General features: G+C 35.7%; 1 protein-coding gene across 1 annotated transcript; it reads right to left on the reverse strand.

The window, feature by feature from the left end:
- Window positions 1-284: 284 nt before the first annotated feature.
- Window positions 285-21,039, reverse strand: LOC120005676 (isoleucine--tRNA ligase, cytoplasmic-like). The gene is made up of 27 exons (XM_038855450.1): window positions 20,409-21,039; window positions 20,104-20,169; window positions 19,831-19,974; window positions 19,408-19,625; window positions 16,306-16,471; window positions 15,567-15,680; window positions 15,059-15,156; window positions 13,232-13,310; window positions 12,701-12,859; window positions 11,659-11,748; window positions 9,242-9,375; window positions 8,675-8,834; window positions 8,351-8,434; window positions 7,980-8,192; window positions 6,466-6,591; window positions 6,156-6,293; window positions 4,994-5,097; window positions 4,809-4,872; window positions 3,822-3,910; window positions 3,526-3,667; window positions 2,650-2,713; window positions 2,493-2,560; window positions 2,064-2,186; window positions 1,879-1,944; window positions 947-1,058; window positions 768-859; window positions 285-670 (listed from the first exon to the last, which is right to left on the reverse strand). Exons 1-27 carry the CDS (start codon window positions 20,940-20,942, stop codon window positions 566-568), a joined length of 3,552 nt encoding a protein of 1,183 aa, XP_038711378.1. The 5' UTR covers window positions 20,943-21,039; the 3' UTR covers window positions 285-565.
- Window positions 21,040-22,190: the final 1,151 nt, after the last annotated feature.

The following is a 22,190-nucleotide window of genomic DNA, read 5'->3' on the forward strand; positions in this document are numbered from 1 at the left end:
TTGTCAATGTAGCAATTGAAAACTTCCAATGAAAGACAAACAACTGCAATTAAGTTGTAAGGACGTTCAAAACATAAAATACTCATCACAATCCATCCCAGAAATCAGACTGCTTTCAAAACAGTTCACATTCACTCTCGCATCTTTTCAGCATATCAGATTAAAAGTTTGCACAAGGGCAAGTCGCAACAGAGTTGGCACACATCAAATTGACTTGCATAACTTAATAGGAAGGAAAAGAATAATATCAAACTATTTTAACCTTGTAAAGAAGAATGAAACTATTAAAACAAAGCACAAAAAACTTGACTACATTCCTTTAGGCAATCCTCACCAATATTATAAATAAAAACTAGAGTGAAATAGCTCGTACTTGTATAAATATTGCATGTTCTTCGCTTTGTGTAGGTGTAATTGCACAAAAAAAAAGAATGAAATAATACTGTCACACTTGTGCATCTAAGCTCTGGGAGAATTCAGTACTCTATTCTTCTGTTGATTTCCATTGGGAAACAGAGAACACAACAAACAGGGTTAAATTTGCGTCCATTCAAATTGGCTCAAATCACTCGACTTTTGTGCTTGAAAATGAGTCACCGACTGTCAAAAAAACATGTTTACTCAATTCCACCTCCACGGCAGGTTGATTCTCAATACAATCAACTGTTATCTGCAAAGATAACACGTCCAGAAGCAGTTACTAGGTATGGTCAAAAGAAACTCATCCAAATTGAAACTACCTATGTGCTTAGTAAACAGAGACAAACCTTGCCATTCCCCTGTTGGAATTCTGATTTCAAATGAGAGTGATCTCTTGATAAAAAGTATATTTCTAGACTGTGTGCATATCTTCTCTCTCCTGAAACCACATTCACAAATGCTTTATGAGTGAATAGGTGTTTCCAAATGTGTTGTCTGTGTGTACATGCAAGAGAGAGAGAACTACCAGCATATAAAGCTAGGATTGGTTCTGAATTGAAAACCAGCGTCGGCCTTGTCAAAGTTATGGTGAATGATAAATTATAAATTCCATGGTAACTTTCTTCACCAAGGATGACCTATAATTTGCGTAACAACCATATACAAAGCTCGTTAAGAAATGAAGCAAGAGATGCCCATGCATCTAAGCTCGTTAAGATATCATGCAAGAGATGTCCATGCATCTTACTTAATTTCTACACAAAAAAAGAAGACAATTTATGCAAGCTAGTGCATTGTATTAGCATTCATCAAAGATAAATTCCATTTAAAACTTTTAAAATCTATATATGATTGGAACAATGTGATTCAAGAATTCAGCTATGTAGAGCTAAAACAAACACATTAAGTTCTTAGTTTTCATACTTAAATCATTTGAACTTTTTGACCATGTATACTCACCTCAACAAATGGTCCCCGTGTTTTATATTCTGTTTGATGATCGATAAATAAAAACAAAAAATAGGTTTAAACATATCCATATAGCACACCAAATAAACCATAATTTCCCTTTCAAAAGAAACAAATTTGCAAGTTATAAGTGACAGCAGAGTTTATTTAATAATTAACATCATTAACTTTCAAGTCTCAAGTAGGGTGAAGGAGCAGCAATGACTGTTTGATTTCAACAAAGATAGGTGCACTAAAATCATTTCAGATCATGTCTATTCGTTAATTACTAGTATTGATCAGACTCAGATGTGATGAAGGCAGGACTAACGAAGTTTGATCACCCCCACCCCACCCCAACAAAAAATGTGGAAAGTAGTTCTCAACCACAAAAGGTGAGAGCCTTTACTCAGCATGACAACTTTCACGTGCAATTGATACTGAATTCATATGCCCACTATAATTAGTGCAAACAACTTCAAAGCAGACGGCAAATATCAGCAAACTTACAGCGTGTGGTGGCATTTTGGCATAAGAAAGCAATGGAGACCCAATTGCACCCCTAATGTAGAGTTCCTGGAAATAAGATGGACAATTCAGTTGAGAAACACCTCAAGGTAATTGGGGAAAAATAATGCAACATATAAGAGAAGGATTTTGCAACAATCCACAAAGGAACATATGGACAGTATTACCTGCGACTTCAAAACTTGTTCGACGCTTGATTTCCCTTCATCAAGAGAATTAAAGTACACCTCAACCATATCAGTAGGCTCAAGGGCGACCTTTTTCCGCAATTTCTGAATTCTGTTAACCACCTGAAATACAAGAGATTAACAGCCAGTTCATCAGAAATCTGTATCTACTTTCTCCCATGAATTATGGGCAATGCAGCAAATATTGCGATAATATTCAAAGAATTTCTCCACATCAAAATCATTATAAATTGAATGCCATTGTAAGACGACCTCCACCATTTTTAACAAAAGCACGATGCTATTTGAAAAAATCACCAAGGAATCATGAGCGATAAAGTGGAGCTGCATGGTAGACAGGCACTTCAAATATTTGGAAGACGCATTGTCATGCAGGGTATGATTGCAGAATCATGATAAGCAACATACCTCACGAGCCACACCAGCCGCGAACAATGACTCATCTGGTCGTAAATCTAAAACCACCAACACATCACCTGAACAAAGAAGCACCATAATCATACAGCATCCCTACCCCCATAAAAAAATTTATATATCATACAATAAAGGCCACAATAATGCCCACCATCGCCATTCGCATCAATCTCCTTCTCAGTTAAACCAGCAGGCCGCTTGAACTCTCTTACCACCTAAAAGCCCAAACGTACATGAAAAAAGGCAATTAGCATACTATGGAAAAGGAGTTAAGATCCTTATCAATGATCCACCACCAGAATAGTGTTTGAGTGTATATTAGTCTATCAGCGTTACCATCTATTTTAGAAAATACATCCGGATAGGGTGGTTATAAAAATTAGCACAAATACACTCAACCACCAGTAACATAGACTAAAATAAGCCTTAACACAAAGATTCGTATTTATCATGATAGCATGTAAAGAAATAGGTCTGGAGAAGCCATTAAGTACTATGTACAAAAGTCAATTCAAGGTCATTTGTAATCCTCCGAGTCTCCGACACTTGTTCAATTTTAGTTGCAATAATTTTCTTTCCTAATCAAATGCTTCTATTTACATTAAGTGTCCTTCCACTTCAGAAATATAAGGGCCTTTCATTGACTCCTAAAATCCAGTGAGGGAGGCCAGCCACCTCATCTAGAGTCTTGTACACAGGCTCTATATATGATCAAAGATTTTTTTAATAGTTTTTTGGAGAGTAAGATTGTTTGGAAGGACCAGAAGTATGTCGCAAATCTCAAAGTAAAAACTTCAAAAGCATGCTTTCCAACATTAATATCATCACAACAGCTTTACTCAATGCTGTTAGAGCTATTTATCAACTCATAGTTCAATTTTAATTTCCCTGACCATCATCCCTCATTTACTACAACAAATTAGATGATCCCAACTGAGCATATAAAGGGCAACAGTTCATATCACATACCAAATGTATTGACATAATGATCAAACTATCATCAACCAAGCAAAGCCAAATGATGCACCTTAATATCAGTAAGCATTAGACGGTGTGTAGCAATAGTAACTTCTCCCTCTTTCTCAAATGCTAAGATATCACCCTGAGACATTGCCTTGACTTCTTTAGCGACAGCTTCCATAGACTTTCCAAGCCGTTTTCCTAATGCACTAGAAGGAATTGAATGGCAGCATTAAATAGGAACTCATAGATATTTCATTTTGCTAAAACATAAAAATAGTAATGTACATCGTTCCAGAATAAATAAATAAATAGCAACAATCTGCACACCTATAATCTGTCTTAGCACATAGAGAAGCATACCTAAAATCCGGTTCAGCACGTAGAGAAGCATACTTCAAGGTATCATTGCAGGGGACAAGACATCTTACATTGAGTTCCTCAAGCACATACTACAATGAAAAATATTTATAAAATTACAGCAGGAAGAGAGTAGAAGGTTTATAGCACCAAAAGCATGAAGTTTTGCAATAGAACTCCAGTGGCCCCATCACTAGTGGCCAGCAATGCATAGTTAGCCACATATCTACTGAACATGTCGAAGAAGAAAGCACTGAGTCACGATATCATCCATGCCATAAGAGCACTATTATACACTTCAACATATAAAGCATGGAAACACTTGAACCCTGGGTCCATTAATCTTAATTTACATTGAAGTCTTGAAATTTTTTAGGTGTAATTCACCCCCTAAGATTGAACTCTAATGAGTAGTCTACTTTGCTTCACCCATATTAACTATTAACATAGCATGTAGATGGAATCATTTTCCAATTAATGAGGCAATCATTCATTAGCTAGCCTTCAGAGTACCACTTTTTGACTAGCCAAGGCTTCTAGGATCATGCACTCTCGAAAGAATACCTTCGAAGCGTCATTTGCTCCGGTTTCATATTGACAATCAGTCTATAACAGACTATCATTCATAATAAGTTTCCCCAACAATGGAGAAAATACCAATAAAAATAATGAGAAAAACATACCACTTTAGCAAACTAGGAAAACATTAAAACAAGCAAGCATTTGGAAGCAAAAACAAGATAGAGAACAGAAAATCACATAAAACACGAAAGCCTAAAGGGGAATTGGCATTGCTAGAATCAGAGTTGCCAATATCCATGATAGGAAAAGAAAGTTAAAACCACAAGAATGCTTGAATATGTTTGTAAAACTGAGTGGACTGCAGAAGAAACTAAACTCAATATACAGTATCAAGAAACTTGATTGGGAAAACATATATACTACTAGGAAACAACAACTACACACAAACAAGCCAAATTATAGGCAAACCTCTCTCAGCTTTCCAGCTATATCATCAAGAAAGTCTGTGTCTGGGTGAACCACTATCATCTCCCTGCAATTTCCTCAGGGGAAAAAAATAGAAATAAGACCGCAAAGGAGAAAAAAGAACTTTATATGCATCAGCATATTAGTCACAGAATAAATATGCAACAAAATGACAGCTGTAGGCAGACCTGAGAGGTGATTTAAGAGGCTTGCTGTGACGCTCACGAATATTGCGGGCAAGATCAATTACGGTCGTCATTCTTGCAACACTTCGTTCAATGCGGTCATCCCTCTGAAATACAACAAAAATTTAATCAAACCTTATACCACTAAAGTCACAATAATAGAGTTCCTACAACCCAGAAAGAAGAAAAAACAAATAAATAAACACAAAGAACATTTATAGTGAATATTGCTTAGACCCCTAGTGGGACAACTATTCAATTGCAAAAATGCCAAAATTTGCACAATGCGGAAAATGTTTGCTGCCAAAGACTCCAAACACAAGATATTCAAAAACTTCCATAGCAAAAAAGGTGGATTGATTATGATACATTTATAAATTTAACGACACAAATTAATTTGATAAAATATAGATTTCCCAAACGTGGCATCCAAGCAATGGACGAATGGCGAAGAATAATCCACTGCTTGGGACTCAAATTGATTTTCTCACGTGTATTCAAGTAAATGACCCCAGTTTACTGGGATGATGATGATGATGATGATGATGATGATGAGGGCAACATCGAGGATGATGACGACGACGTCGATGATCATGACGACGATGATGTAGATTTCCCAAACTCAACCAAAAAAGTCATTCATTAAAAGCGTTAAGATTAGTTACTTTGTCATTCAACCCAACAAGTTAGCTTGTTGGATTGGGGTATTTCACATCATTGTATAGACCCTCCTCCTCACGTGTGGACTGGACAATCCAACGGCCCAACACATGCACAACAAATGAGGCTCAACGCTAGGGTTACTCTCACACAAGGTCCACACTTGGGGCAACAACAAACACACAAAGGCCCACACTTGGGACAACAATAAATTCGGTATTTAAATTGCAGAAGCTAAGGTTTGAACTTTGAACCCAAGATCTCCTGATCCGATACAATGTTAAGATTAGTTACTTTGTCATTCAACCTAGTAAGTTAACTTGTTGGGTTAGAGCATTTCACATCATTTATATATATTCTTAAAAAAAAAAAAGACAGCACAATTCATACACATTTGTAGCACACAAATCAACTAACGCTGAAGAATTAAAAATACAACAATCCACAAGCACCTATCAATTGGTATAAATATTAATCATCCAACCCGTTTACAATCTGATGATACCTTTCCATCTTCTTGAGGGAAGCTACAGTAGTGAACACTTTCCTCTAACCCATTGCATGCTTTTCGCAAATTCTGGAACAAAGCTTCAGTGAAGAATGGCGTAAATGGTGCCATCACCTTGCACGATGTCAGAAGCACCTAGGGAAACAATGACAAAAGTCACCAACCAGATTGAAATGATATTGAGGTAAAGACCATGTATTTGGAAATATACAAGCATGTATTTTATAGTTTTTAAATATTCTACCACTACAGAACTTCCACAAAGTGTTTATATGTCATGAAAACTTCAAAGTAACTGTCAACATACATTGTAAAGAGTTGAGAGAGCAATCCGGCAGTCATCTTCACCAGTACGGCCTTTTAGTCTCTTCCGGTTAAAGCGCACATAAATATTTGTCAGGTTGTCAAGAAACTTCAAGAGGTACGGAATAACCTAAATTGTATGAGAGGTACACAGTAATTAGTCCACCACATCAATCAAATGGCACAAATGCATCAGTAAAATCATATCCCCAACAATTTTCTGAAATATGTACAAGAACTGCTCCCAACTATTGGTCTTACTATTACCTCACTGCCGTGTTCAACAGTAGCAAAAATGCTTGACAACCACTTGTGACTTTTGTCACACGAGCAGACAAGAATCAGATAATTACATGACAAGTTGTAATTTGGAAAAAATTAAGGCATAATCATATTATTTCATTAATATGCTATGGGTAATTTGGAGTACCACCTTTCAGGTATCATAATTATTTTTCATGTGCAGAGTCGAAAATATCTTAGTACAAATTGTAATTGATCATCGCAAGTGTTCAACAAAATTATCTAGGACATACTTGGAATTTGACCAGTAAGTTGTTAATACCAGACTGAATGAAATGAAATGACCTACAAAAACAGTAATTGACGCAAAAAGAAGAGCGCTTCATGCATTTTATAACTCATAGGAGCCTTCAGAATGGTAATTGAGAAACTAGACAGCCAAATAATGTTAGTGATTTAGTGCCGTGTTTCTATTCATGAGGGCTTCGCTCTAGGTAGTGTCTAGGCATAAGCATTTATCTTTTGGTGTTCAATTGCGCCCCTTCTCCAGGGCGATGTCTGGTAACAAGCCTGGGTTTACAATAGGCAAGTCCTTTGCAGTTTTCCTGAAACATAAGATTACCGACTTTGCCTTAGGAATCGTAATTAAATTTAATTGCATCCCCTCCCCTTTCTAGATAATTTATGTAGGAAAGTGCTATTGTTTCCTCTCCAACTCATGTCGTTTCAATAGTATTTGATCTCATTGTATACAATTTTACAAACGAGCAATCCTCTTTGAATTCTCTTCCATGCTCTCTAAGATTATAGGATCCATGTTCTCCATGAATCAAACAGCTCTAATACTAATTGTAAAAAGCCCAATATTTCACAATGAAAACTATAATTTCCCAAAGTCAATTTGATCACAACACCACAATAAGACTATTAATTATTATAACACAAATCCCAAAAGAATTTATTGTTTTTCTTTTTCACTTTTGAAGAAACTTTTGAAGAACACTGAACAGTTTTTCACTTTTCCTGTTGGGGCAGGTCATTATTTTTTTTCTCGTATTCTCTAGTTTTAACTACAGGTATATTTGATCTAGGGAGAGGGGATGAAAACTTTTCATGTCCTTCCGATTAACAAGTTTAATTTAAAGAGAAACAGAGCTAGAACCATGTACACAGTGTCTACGAGCGTAAAAACAAGCAAAACAAAAAATAAACCATAACTCATTACACCTTCTCGATGAAAAGAGATTAAATGCAACGAGATTTATAGATGACTACCGTGTAAAGTCGATAAGCATCCATTTCTTGGCGTACAAAATGAACAAGACTCTGAGTAGCCGAGTTAATCCACTGGTCAAGCACATTAGACGAATTTTGAAGAGAGACTAAATCAGATGGAACAAAGGTTGCAAGCCCCTCAATTTCAAGTCGCTTGGCATTTTGAACGAGGAATCTATATGCATTATACCATGGAAGGAAAACATCCTTGACCTGCATAGAAGAAATCACATAAGAGCTTACGAGAATTTAAAAAAAAAGTGGGCCATATGCAAGAAAATGTATCATGCTTATTCTAGACCAAAAATGCATGAAGATAGAAATCATGCCTGCAAAACACAAAAACAAGAGATTTCACAAACAATACTTACAACAGCAAATACTCCTTCCTTTTTGAAACGCAACGTTTCCGCGCGCACAACGGGAGAATTTATAAGGTATAACCGTAAAGCGTCCTTCATAACAAAGTAAGATACAGGCCAAAATATTCGTTAGAGACAAAATTCTTAAAAGCTGTCAAAACTTCCGAAAAGAAAAAATAAGATAAACTAGAATTAGAAATGTCCAGTGCAAAATGATATAGAAAGCCAAAATGAACTTTTTATTTATTTATTTTTATATGGAAAGCAAAAATGAACTAGATGGAAAGGAATAAATAAAACAGATAATTGAATGGTGCACATCAAAGAACTTACAGCCCCATAATCATTAATGACTTCCATTGGTGAAGGATAGTTTTTCAGGCTTTTACTCATCTTTTTTCCATCCTCTGCCAGGACAAGTCCATTGCAAATTAGATTCCGGAATGCAGGTTTCCCAAATAGAGCCGTAGACAGCACCATGAGCGTATAGAACCTGCAGCAAAAGAAGAAAGAAGATGCCCTTCTTTCAGGCTTGGTTGGTTGCGAAGGACCAAACAGGGAAAGAAAATTTAAATCTTCATAAGTAGTTGATCTCTTGACTGTAAATACTTACTTCCCTAATTACTTTTTACAAAAAATGAATTCCCTAAATAATATGGAACAACTATTTGTCCTATTTTGGAACAGTCATGCGTAATATTATAACTCTTGATAAACATGACAGTAACTATTTCCTGTATTATGTCACCAGTATCAGCAAGGAAATTATAGACATAATAATAGCAATTTAGGAAACATATATCACTATTCTGTAAAGCACAAGAACAATAGATTTTGATGAAGATGCAATCTAACATATGGACACATAGGAAGTAATATATTTGAGGACTGTGAACCCACCAGCCACGAGTTTGATCTAAACCCTCCGCGACAAAATGTCCAGGAAAATTTTCTTCAAAAAGTTCAGTGTTCTCAAATGGATAATGAATGTACGCATACGGCATTGACCCACTTTCAAACCAGCAATCAAAAACCTGCAAGGATTAACAAAAGTTGACATCAAAATGTGCACTGAATCTAGGGTGTCCAGCAAGCAAGTGATGAAAATGGTAAAAGCCACTATGCAAAAGTAGCATACTAACTGCAGCCAAAGATATACAGAAGTTACATGATAATAATTACTCTCTAATCAATAACAAGGTCATGAGCATAAAAACAATGTAAAGATGCTTGAATGAGAACCAATAAAAGCCACCATGCAAAAGTAGCATACCAACTGCAGCCAAAGATATATAAAAGTTACATGATAATAATTACTCCCTAATCAATAACAAGGTCATGAGCATAAAAACAATGTAATGAAAGTAAGATCTAAATTTAATGAAACTTTGATGCAACAAGACAAGAATACCCATTAAGATCTAAATTACTCTTCCATATGCAACACGGGTTTGAAGGGAAGGTGCCTCAGCCTTGGTACATCATTCATATGTAAGATAGGACCCATAAACTAAGGACTGACCTCAAATCAAAATAAAAACAGAACAAATGATAGTAGAAGTGTAACAGATACAACTACTCAAAATTAGTATATTCAAGCTGACCGATGGCATAATTTACAACCTCAGAACCTAGATTCTGTTAACAAAAATCTAATAACAAGTAATATATCCTGAAATTGAAAAATGAAGTAGAATACGAAATTCAGCTTCACCATCTGCTTGCACATATAGCACAAACTAAAAACAAGAACTATCTCTTAAGCATAGTTTTCTAAGTAAATATGAGCAAAGGAAAATCCGGGAGATATAAATAAATAAAAGAAAACCCATTCATCCAAAAACCTTCCATGCAAAAGATCTACACGATGTAAATTCAAAAATCTACCCTATGTAGATCCATGGCATCTTATAGGGTCTTTTCTAGCTAATATTTAGTCTAAATTTTATGTTTTCATTAGTTAGTTTATTGTTCGGTTTAATTTAACTAAGTTTTCCTTAGTTTTCACATTGAGGGTATTGTTGGAATTTCAAGGTATGCTGGAATTTCGAATTTTAAACTAATAAGTATTTCTATTAGTCTGTCATTAGCTTATTCTCCTCATTCAAGTCATAGTTATAATTGGAGTCCTATTAGTTTACTTTTTTAGGAATTCTAGTACTGTCAGAAAAAAGCTTCATAGAATTAGGGTTACTAAGAGTACATATAAATGGATGTAATCTCAAGAATAATAATGCTGAATGAATAATACTGAGGTTACTTTCAAGCATGTCACTTACTTTTCTGATGCAATCCTCCTTCACTGTGATGACAAGGAACCCTAGATGTGATGCTTAGGTTATCTTTCTTTTCTTTATTTCGTTTCTCTATTTCCCTGCGAATTCAGATCTTATCCTACTGTTTTAAAGCTCCAATTTCAAGTTCTCTCAAGCCCTAATCACCCAACCCCTTTATTTAACCCTAATTGCTTAAGATCCCTCACAATAACCCTTTAATAAGAGGTTAGCGAAAGCCGTCCTGTCACTTTTATGATATTGTGAGTAAGAACTCTAACAAGAGTAAATGCAGGAAAGTTTATGAAAAGTCAGAATTTACTCAAAAGTGAACGGCACTTCAAAAAAGTACGTAAATCTTGAGAAATCAAAGTTGCTCACATGTAAGTATGAATAAGGATTTCAGAAATTTTAGTTAAAAACAAAGGTTAGCAAAAGTTCAAGGCATCATAGCGAAACCCCATTTTCTTGGGGTCAACAAATGGAATGGGCATATATTGGGATTGGGATAGTTTGGACCACAATTACATGGCAGAGAGAGAATCTAGCACTGCCATCAACTTAGACGAGTTGATCAAATCAACATAAAGATAAACTTGCACTATAAGCTATTTCGCCAAATAAAAAGAAGGCAGATCAACAAATAGTTCTTTAGAAGCAAGCAAGTAATGCAGCAGTAACGTGTGTTCAGATCCAATATTTTGAAATATATAGTGGACAGAATATCTAACAATAGGGATTTATTTAGTCGTATAACAGGTAAAATCACCACTAATGACCATCCCAAGAAAGATTGCATCCTAATAAAGCAGTAATCTTGCCCCAGTAGCATATTCGTCACTCGCAGAGACTGTAAAAAAAATCCAACACCAAGTACAAAAAGCTCCATCTCTATGAGTGGATGTTTAGTCAATTCAAAGACTAATGACATCAAATTACATGTTTGATCTTAAATGTGACAAGAAGAATAACTAGGCAATCAAAATTCAGAATTATAGCTTTCTTTTCCAAAAAAAGAATAATAACCAGACTAAGTGATCTTACGTCATCTACACGTCGAAGCACACCAAATCCAGGACCACGACTGGATGGGATTGTAATATGATCAATGTTATGGCGATGTAAATCAAACACCTGTGGGTAATAGATAACAGCAATCAGTGACACTACCAGAGCAAAAAATAATGAGATCAAACATTTTCCAAAAAGAATAAATAAATAATTAGAAGTGAAAAAAAAATGCAGTAAGGACTATTTCAAAATACGAGAACGTAAGCGTCCATATAATATAACAAAAAGAAAGGGAGCAAGGAAAATCTCATATTTATCTCACTGTTAAATAAAGTTACAGATTTGCGGCATGATACAAGATGCATACAACCTCATTGAGCTAAGGTAACAGCTTATGATCATATACCTGCCTATAAAAAAATGTATTAAGAGTTTATCAGTAAGATAAACTAAGCACAGAACTTCCTAAAAAAAGAAGTTGATTGTAAGAAGAAAAGGGAAGCTCAGATACAATAGAACAAAACACTCATCCCACTTTGCCTCACAAAGGTGAAATTTGAAGCAATGGAAGCAGCTGTGGATGAAAGAGAAAGAGTTAAACCACTTTCCTTTTTTGCTTTTAAGGAAAACACGAGGAAATGGATGTTGGCATATTTCCTATTCTTCCAAGCTACAAAAGTTTTCAAGTCCAAAAGGGGGTTGTAAAACAAAGGACAAAGATCATAACTATTTTAAAAAAAAAGTTATGACCATTTCTTATAGTAGATTTTCTGCTGTTTCTTTTTTAAAAAACATTTTCCTTCCGAAATCCCTTTTCCTTCTTCCCTTTGCTTACACCAGCCAAATAGGTAGATGCACATTTTATTCGCTTCCCATCCTTTCCAAATCATCATGGAAACTATCATGTGAAGAAAACTAATTGACATTTCGTTGTGCTGCCATGTAGGCTAGCAAAACCAGAAAAACAGATGCAAGCAAATAGTATCACTCCAAAGCAGCGAACCAAAACTAAGTCACAATCTAGTCTACAAGTCTGGCCCCGGCCAGGACAGGGAGAGAGAGAGAGAAAGCAAACCTTAGCACCAGAAAGTTTTTCAAGTTTGTCAACCGAATCAATGACTATGACTTCCTCCCCATCATCACTTATCCATATAGGAAGAGGAGTGCCCCAAAATCTACTTCGACTAACAGCCCAGTCTCTTGCGTTCTCCAGCCAATTGTGGAAGCGTTTTTCCTGTAAAACCGTATGGGAAAAGAGCCGACTTCAGACATGGCATCAATAGAAAAGTCATTGGTTGTTAACACCATGATGTAAAAAATGAGATCAGCCCCATCACAACTTTGTTAAATACAGTTTTTCATCGCGAATGCTGCCCACCTTATCCAAAAGTGAAGAGAAAAACATAAGGTACAGCAACCCGGTAAAGGTACAAAATTGCCCACTGCTTCAGATTAATTTCGCTTTTTTCAAAATCCTCAAATTTTCTTTCTTTCTAAATGGCAATTAAGTTCCAAAGTGTTCACAACACAAACAACTGAACTTAACTCATACCTTAAATTTGTAATTCAAGCAAAAGAAAAATGCCCAGGAAGAATATTATCTAACCTTCACATAGTCAGGTACCCAGTAAGTTTGTTTGTTATTCTCTAACAATTGCTCTTTTAAATCTTCCACACGAACAAACCTAGAAACATAATTTCATGGTCCATCATCATTAGAATATAGCAGAAAATCAAGCACAACAACAACATTTATAAAATTACAGACAGTTGAATTTAACTGAGGGTCCGAGACTATCCTTCACATATCGGAATAAAGCTCCACTATGCATGATTACATAATGCAAACTGACTAGAGAACATATAAAGTACAAGGAACAATAAATCGGCCAAAAACAGTAACCAACAAAAAATTGTTTGGCACAACCAAGCCCAAAATCTGAAGGAAACTGAACTTGAAACTCCATATAAGCCCTATACTTACATAAATGCAAAAACGAAACAAGGGATAATTTTTGTTCAGAATGGGGAAAACAAACTCAGAAGATATAAACCCAAGCATGAAATAATGAAAGGAGGTAAAAATTCTTTATGGACAGAAAGAAAATAACAATTCTTATTGCGAATGAAGGATAGAAACCATTCTTCTTACTTCACAACAGAGAAGACCACCGTAAAGCACAAATAAATCAACGACTCTCCCAATCCTACAACTTATCATGCTTCAAATATTTAGCTAGTCTCGCCTTTCAATGGTGCCCAATCATGAAATAACCAAGAAAGTCAATCTAGAAAAACTTAGACCCCTCCGAGCTTCAGCCTAGTTGCATTTAAGATTAGCACATAATTGATGCAAAGGTAAGACACACAATACAAACTATTACTACTGCGAGTCAGTATATTCATAACAACAATGCTCAATCAATAATTCTGACAAATAAACATCCATTTTGAAATCCTTCAATGTACAACCATATCAGCCCAAAACTTCATGCACACTACGAATTAACTTTAATGGAAGAGACAAAATTTTCCATCTACGGACTCCATTGTTATTACTTCTTTATTACATTCATGATTTCCGTATTGTTCTTACAGAGCTAGCATTTTATGTCATACACAATGCATCTTGGTGTTTCCTATATTCCCCTTTGTTATCCGATAAATGTTGTCCCACATCGTCTACTTTGGGTGAATTGTATATGCATACATGTGGTACCCTTTCCTCTATCTAATAAGTCCTTATAGGGAAAGATGGGCCACTATAAGCCAAATTTAACATAGTATCAGAGCGGGCCCCTAGTGATGTGTTCTTGGACGGCCTTACCTCCACCCATTTCTTGGCCATTGGATTGTCCAGCCCGCAAATGAGGAGTGTTTGAGATAAATGTCCCACATCGTTTAGTTTGGGTGAATTGCATGTGCATATATGTGGTACCACTCCTCTATCTAATAGGTCCTTTTAGGGAGAGTGTATGGGCCACTATAAGTCAAATTTAATACCCTTTTTTTTTTTGTGCACCCTAAACCACAAAAAAGTTTAAGAATAATGCTTGGGACCCCCAAAAAGTGACCCCCAAAAGACCCCATTTAATGTGGAGTGTTGGATGTGAAGTGAGCCCTACATGTGTGTTTTTAATCAATGGCTATTTTGGGGATCTCTAGCATCGTCCAAAGTTTAATTACAGCTACCACAAAAAAAATTCATTGGGTAGAAGACTGAGTCGTCTTGTATCATTTGTTTTGACAGGTATCATAGTTTTACAGAATGCTAATAAATTTCTAGCCATATATGATAAATTAGGCACAAATAGTAATCTAAGGAATCAACATCATCCCTCAGAAATAAGACAGTAAATATAAGACTTCACAAAGTAACAGTGCAACCTGAAAAAAAAGTTGGCTAGCGTAGGTATTGTAGAAATGAACATACCAACTCGGAAGAGCTTTGTATATTAGAGGAGTTTGGGATCTCCAACAAAAGGGGTACGAATGTGTAAAGGTTCCAGACTTTACAAGCCTGCCCTTTGCCTGAATAAATAAACAAAATTTCATTCAGTAAAACAAAAAACTGGAATTTAAGGATTTTTTTAAATGGATGAAAGTTTAATGAAGCACCAAGCGGTGCAACTCGGAGAATTGCAAGGGGGCTGGTATCTCTTCCAATGAGACAGCAAGAGGAACACCAATTTAATACAACTAAACTAATTATTAGAGGAAAAAAAAAAGAAAAGAGATTTCATTCTCCTTTTTCAGCCCTTGAAACAGCCATTGTCCAAACTCATAATATTCATCTAAAAAAAAAGAACATCAAAATGTAAAAACAAATCTCAACTCATCTTTCAGGTGGCTAGTATATTCCTGGTGATAGCAAAGTAAAGGAACTCTAAAATATTGAATTCCACGTATAAAAAATATGAAATAAAAAAATGCTTTCTGACCTTCACTGCTTCAATAATATCCTTATCAGCATCCTTGACATAGCGTCCACTAAAATCGGTAATTTTTCCAGTAAAACAACCATCATCATCAACCGCAACAATCAAGTTCTCCCCCTATTTGCAAAAGGTAAAAACAAAAATCATAAATTGATAATACAGAACAAGAGGAAAAAATCATAAGATGATACAACCAAACCACTAATATCAGGTGATAAGCCCATACGAATAACATAAAAATATCAGGGTGGAGGGAATTAAGCAAAATAAGAAGGAATAGAGAATTAAAAGGGGAAACTTTTTTCTCATGTTAAAGCAAAAGCGACCAAGAGAAACAAAACAGAAAAATAATGGATGTTTCAAACAAATATAAATCCCTTTTTTTTGGGCCAACAGAACTTCTAGTTACTTGATAGACTACCATCTCATTAATCTGTTAGTCTTGAGAAATACACAAAGTAGTTCTTAAAGATGATATTAAAAATAACATATGTACTTAAAAACTGTAATCATATTTTGCTAACACCACAAAAATCATTTGAAATTTCAAAAATCTCAGTATATTTATATTACTCTTGTAAACCAATAATCTTATTTTGGAATTCAATAAGATATTATTTACCATAATATCATTGTAACTAGCAACCGACGCTCAATGACTAAAATGCATTGCAGCATCCAAACTTGTAGTGAGTTTCAGAGCTGAGTTCATAAGGAAATAGCAAAGAATATGCCTACCAACCTTACTAATTATTTCGTTTTCAATGCAGACGCGATAATCATCTTCACCAAATGCAGGAGCACAGTGAACGATTCCAGTTCCACTATCATCAGTTACGTAATTGTCCGCAACAACTCTAAATGCTACATTAGAGAACTCCATGAAGTAACTAAATAATGGTTCGTACCTGCAATAGATAACTTTCCTCAGAATTCGAACCTGCTTACTAACAATATAAGTTCGGGCTGAAGAGGTTACATGATTAACTGAAGAAAGGCAGAAAGGGGGGGTGCCACCAAAGTACATGAAGAGGTTAAAACATTGACTACATCTATGAAGTTAGAACACTGATTACAGCCAATAAAAAAAAATTCCTGAACATGAAACCATATATCAATGATTTCCCTTAAGTGCATTCACCATAGCATGAAGCTCTATTCTTTTAATTCCTCCAACTCTACTAGCATGTAACAAGAGGCATGACGTTTTTGGTGTACTTCACTACACAAGCAATTCATGAAGACTTTTTTCCCTGTATTTAACAATTTCAGGATATTCATTCATCAATGCCCCACATGCACACATTGATACACTGAAATGCCATGCAAACAACAATCGAATAAATGTAAAAGCAAGAGAAATCGATACACGGATTTTTACATGGTTTGGTAACCTGACTGTGTCCATTACGGCTTGCGCATAGGGACTGTCTATATAGTTGATCCCAAATAACCTCTATGCAATATAGAGGTAAGGCAGAGACCATATGCTCATCTCAGACTCTGGAACTTTTTCTTGACCTAGTTGACCCCAACTATTGGATTAAGGCTTCATGTGGTGGTTAATTCAATCAATAAATTTATTACTTTACTTGAAAGGTCTACAATCTAATTCATTAGACTAAAACCTTATCCTTTTTAAATAGTACACCATTATGCTTGTCCTTTCAGTTATGACAGGGAAATCCATCTTGAGTGATTACTTTGTTGACACAAATCTTAGATCTATTAAATTAGGAGATATGCCACAATCCATGTAAACTAATGTATTCTCAGTTTATCGTAACAGCTATGGAATTCTATCTTTTCAGGCAGAAACAAGCAGGCCTAGTATGTCTCTTTCAAGATTGATTGAACATCATTGCTACATACATTGACTTATAATGATTAATAAGTCACAGCTATGGAAGAAGCTCACCAGTATGTTATCATTAAAATTAACCTTATTCTTAACCTTAATCTCCCTGTAAATCTAAACCCTACTTACACCCAATCATAACACGGCCATTTGAAGAAAACTCTAAATGCTAACAGAAATTTTCAACAACTAATCGCATGGATCCAGCTTCTATTTTGCTCATAATTAACAAGCGCAAATCAAACGATCAATAGTATGCCCTAGCACACACTACAAAAATAGATGGCAGATTAGTCAGATCCATCCAGTATCACAAATAAGGAAAAGTAGGGAAAAAGAAATGGGAAAGAATGTCCACACAAGAAAGATTTATTAATGAAAGGGGAAAAATCACATAATATTAACCAAAACTACCACCTAACTGCAGAAAAATAAGGACCTTGTTCAAACTTCTGACTGGTGACATCAAATAAAAACTAGCAGAAGGATGCAACATGTGGTATAAAACAAATTCAAAATCAATGGTCTTCCAGACAAAATGATCAAATGCCAAAAGATATTTGAATCAGAAAATTTTAACTGTTTGGGCATTTCGAACAACAAAACTTTTTACAATAGAAACTAACTTCAAACCTAATATCAGGGCACAGTTCCCAAGAAATAAGTAAGCATGAAATCTGCAGAGCTCTTGAACCCTACAGTCCGCAATCAAAAGAGCAGTCAGATAGGAAAAGAGCGACAATAATGTCTATTCTGGGGGAAAACATTTGTAACAGATCACGGAAAGATTTTCTTAGGAGTTTCAGGTACTCGAGAATTTCATTACAAGTCCACTTCTTGTTCCTGTAATCCAATTTACTCCATTAATTTGTCACCAAGAGACATTTCTCCATCTTGGAAACTTGGATAAACTGATATTAGTGCCTTCTGATGATTGCCAGTATCTAGAGTTTCAAGTTTCAATAGGGGTGGGTTCAATGTCGATCTATGTTGAAGAGGTTACACACACTCCACTATTCATTGATAAGCATGAGTCGCATGACACAGACAAAATTATTTCAACAAGAACCAAGTAACCTGCAAATTGGATTCTTCTCCACCACCCTCACAGCAACTTTCCTCCATATCATTCACAACATAGATCAACAAAACTCAATCAGGAAATAAGAAAGATATAGCCTCTCTGACATATGCAGACACAAATCATTTTAATTAATTTTTCCCCGGAAAGCAAAAGTCGAATTTCATTACAGGGGCACTAAGTAAGTGCAGCTCAGAAACACAGTATAAAAGGAAATTGACGGAAAATCATAAAAAACCAGAAAACATTACATAAACACACTACATCCAGATTGAAGATTTATATATGCTATATCTAAGAGAAAGAGAGAGAGTACAAGTATTAAAGCAAACTTTAACCAAGAATAATGCAGCCAAGAAGGAGAAACCAAGTAAATTACAGGTTATAAGGAAGAAGCTATAGGATTGCAGTTGGAGATCCACGCATCTTATGCATATCCGCAAAAGAGGGTAAACTTGATTGAGTGAGGTCATGAGGTCATGAGGAGGAGTTCTCACCACTAGTATTTGATAATTATACAAATGAGAAGGAAGTGGATGTATTACCCATAGAAGGAGAATCCTTGGTAGTGAGAGGCTGATGACAACTCAAAAGTAGAAGAAAATGATGAAGATTCGCACCACAATATTTTCAGAACAAGTACATGCATTTTGCCATTGTAAGGTTTGCATCATCATTCTTGATGGAAGTAGCATTAAGAATATGATATCGAAGGAACTAGGAAGGAATAGATAAGACACAATACAGATGGAATTTGCAGCAAAGAAGGGCTGGAGACCAAAAGCAGCAAAAGCAAGCACCACTATATTATCTATTGAAGGGCTAAAGAAGTAAAAAAAAATCAACAAATGCAGTTGCTATTCATGAGAAATGCTCGTAGACAAAAAAGAAGCAGAACCACTCACTTCATTCCCACGAGTGAAGACCCAGAGACCTTCTCCAGCACTTCATATGAATCCACTGGAGCTTCAGATTTTCCACCAGAAGATCCTTTTGTCTTAGGATTTGATGTCTTGGAACTACCAGGACCATTAGCTACATCTGATTTTGGCTTCTCAGTAGGAAGTGCTGACAGCCGAGATTCAGCAATCACATATATTTTTCCAGAGTATTTGTTGCGAACCTGGGATTTAATGTTTCCCTTTAGCAAAAGTTTAACTAGAAAACTAAAAGGTGCACATTCATACGGTAAACACAAAATGTTTGGTAGAGAACTCATACATAACACAGAAAAATGTTAAAAATGTTTGCCTACACCGAAATCATATATTAAATATCCAGGACAGTTCTCAGAAAGTCATCTTTTAAATATATCAAAAGTGGCATACCTTCACGTATACAAAGTTTGCATTGACACAAAGGGCAAGGTTACTAGGAAGGGTCCATGGAGTGGTTGTCCAAGCAACAAAAGCCGCATTACATGCTTCACCAATAATTGGAAATGACACCATTATTTCAGGATCGGGAGTATCCTGTTTACCCCAATGACATTTAAAATAAATGGATAACAAAATATCAGCTACATTCAATGAAATCAAGAGTATTAGCATCCCAAACTTTCATAAAAAATAGCGGATCACGACAAAACTTGGCTCACAAACCTTATAGTTCAGATTGACTTCAAAATTAGCCAGTGGAGTATTGCAACCAGTGCTGTATGGCATGACCTGTAAAAAGGAAGGCATTCATATATAATTGACAAAATAAAAGTAAATCCATTTTCAAGCATTTATAACCAGCTACCACCAAAGAGGGAGATGAAAAAAAAAACAAGATAATTCATTTAAAATATTGATACAACTCAAATAAATAAAATAGCATCTTACAAATGTATTAATGCCAAGCATGATAAAACATAATCACAACCCAATTAACAAATAATATACCATCTTATCATGTCACTGACCTTGAAACCTTTATATACGAGACCCTTCTCATAAAGCTGGGAGAAGACCCACCATACACTCTCCATAAACTTCACATCCATGGTTTTATAATCATTCTTGAAATCAATCCATCTTCCCGTCCTGCTAATAACCTTCTCCCACTCCTCCACATACATAGTCACAATACTCCTGCACTCTTCATTGTACTTGTCGATCCCCATCGTCAGCACCTCTTCCCTCCTCTTGATGTTCAACTTCTTGTCAATGGCATTCTCGACGGGCAACCCATGGCAGTCCCACCCAAAGCGGCGGGTGACATGGTGACCTATCATGGTCTGATACCGAGTGACAATATCCTTAATTGTCCCGGCGAGTATGTGGCCATAGTGCGGGAGGCCAGTTGCGAAAGGCGGGCCATCATAGAAGACGTACTCCGGGAGATTCTCGGTGCGCTTGAGCTGGGTCTCGAATGCCTTGATGTCCGACCAGAAGCGGAGGATCCTCTCTTCCTCCTTAGGGAAGGAGAAGTCCTTTCCCTCATACACCTCCTCCATCAATGGCGGTGGTGAGAAGGCTAGGGCTTTTGAGTCGAATGGTGGCGGATGATACAGCAAGAGATGGAGGTTTTAACTTTTTATTAAGCATCAAAGTAGACTCAAAGTAACGCCACAGTCAAAAAAAAAAAAAAGTAACCCCTAAGTCGGGCCGTGATGTAGCGGGTCCATACTAGGTCACAGTACCCAAATACATAGCATAGGACTGTATGTTTTTCTTTTTTTCTCAAAAAAAATAGATACTCCATCCCAACACCAGCAGGATGGATGGGAAACCCTAATTAAACCCCTAAATCCTAGACTTTAAAACCTAAACCTGAAGAGATGTTGATAAAATGTTAAGACCCTAAACTCCAATTAAATCCTTAAAACCCTAAATCATGAATAGATGTTGATAAAATCTTAAAACCTTAAACCCTAATTAAACCCCTAAATTTTAAACTTTAAAACCTAAACCTGAATAGATGTTTATAAAATCTTAATACCCTAAATCCTAGTTAAACCCCTAAAGTGCCTAAACTCTAAGCATATATTATAAAATTGAACTATTAAACTACGAATGTGACTAAAACTGATTACCTAATTTAATTTACCTTAAGTTATTTTATTATTTATTAATATAAGTGTATAATAAAAATTAAAAAATAAAATTGGGTGCTCGTTAGTCCAAAAACTCATTGGAACTCCACATATATTGTGAAAACGCAATTGAAAAAAAAAAATGAATTGTCCGGACACCTCGAGCAGTTTTACACACCTTGAGCAGTTTTACACTCTGTCTCGATTTGTTCATAAATTGTCCGAACACTTTTTGAGCTGTCCGGACACTCAACGATAAATTTTGTTTTAAAACACATTTGGATAGTTCTGGGTTCATTCTTTTCACTGGTTTGACAAAAATAGCCGAGAGAGAGAGAGAGAGTGTGGAAAGAAGGTGATTTTTAAGGAGATCAAAGGAAAGAAAGATTGATTCAAAGATTTGGGCTTACACAACTTGGATTTCAAGATCTTCACAAGATTAAGGTAAGTTTTACAAAGATTGAAGTTAGGGTTTTGTAAGTTTGGGTTGATTTCATGAAATTGGAGGTTTTGGGGTAAAAGCTTGTTGATTAACCAAAGTTTATGCATATTGTCGCTAGATTTGAGCTTGGCTTAAGATTGGGTGTTGGCTAAGAAGTGATTGAGCTAGGGTTTGAGGATTTGGGGCAAGGTGAGTAATTTACTTTGAAATTATGAGATAAATGTAAG

Source organism: Tripterygium wilfordii, chromosome 9 (genome assembly GCF_013401445.1).
Source record: "Tripterygium wilfordii isolate XIE 37 chromosome 9, ASM1340144v1, whole genome shotgun sequence".
In the NCBI taxonomy this organism is placed as follows: Eukaryota; Viridiplantae; Streptophyta; class Magnoliopsida; order Celastrales; family Celastraceae; genus Tripterygium; species Tripterygium wilfordii.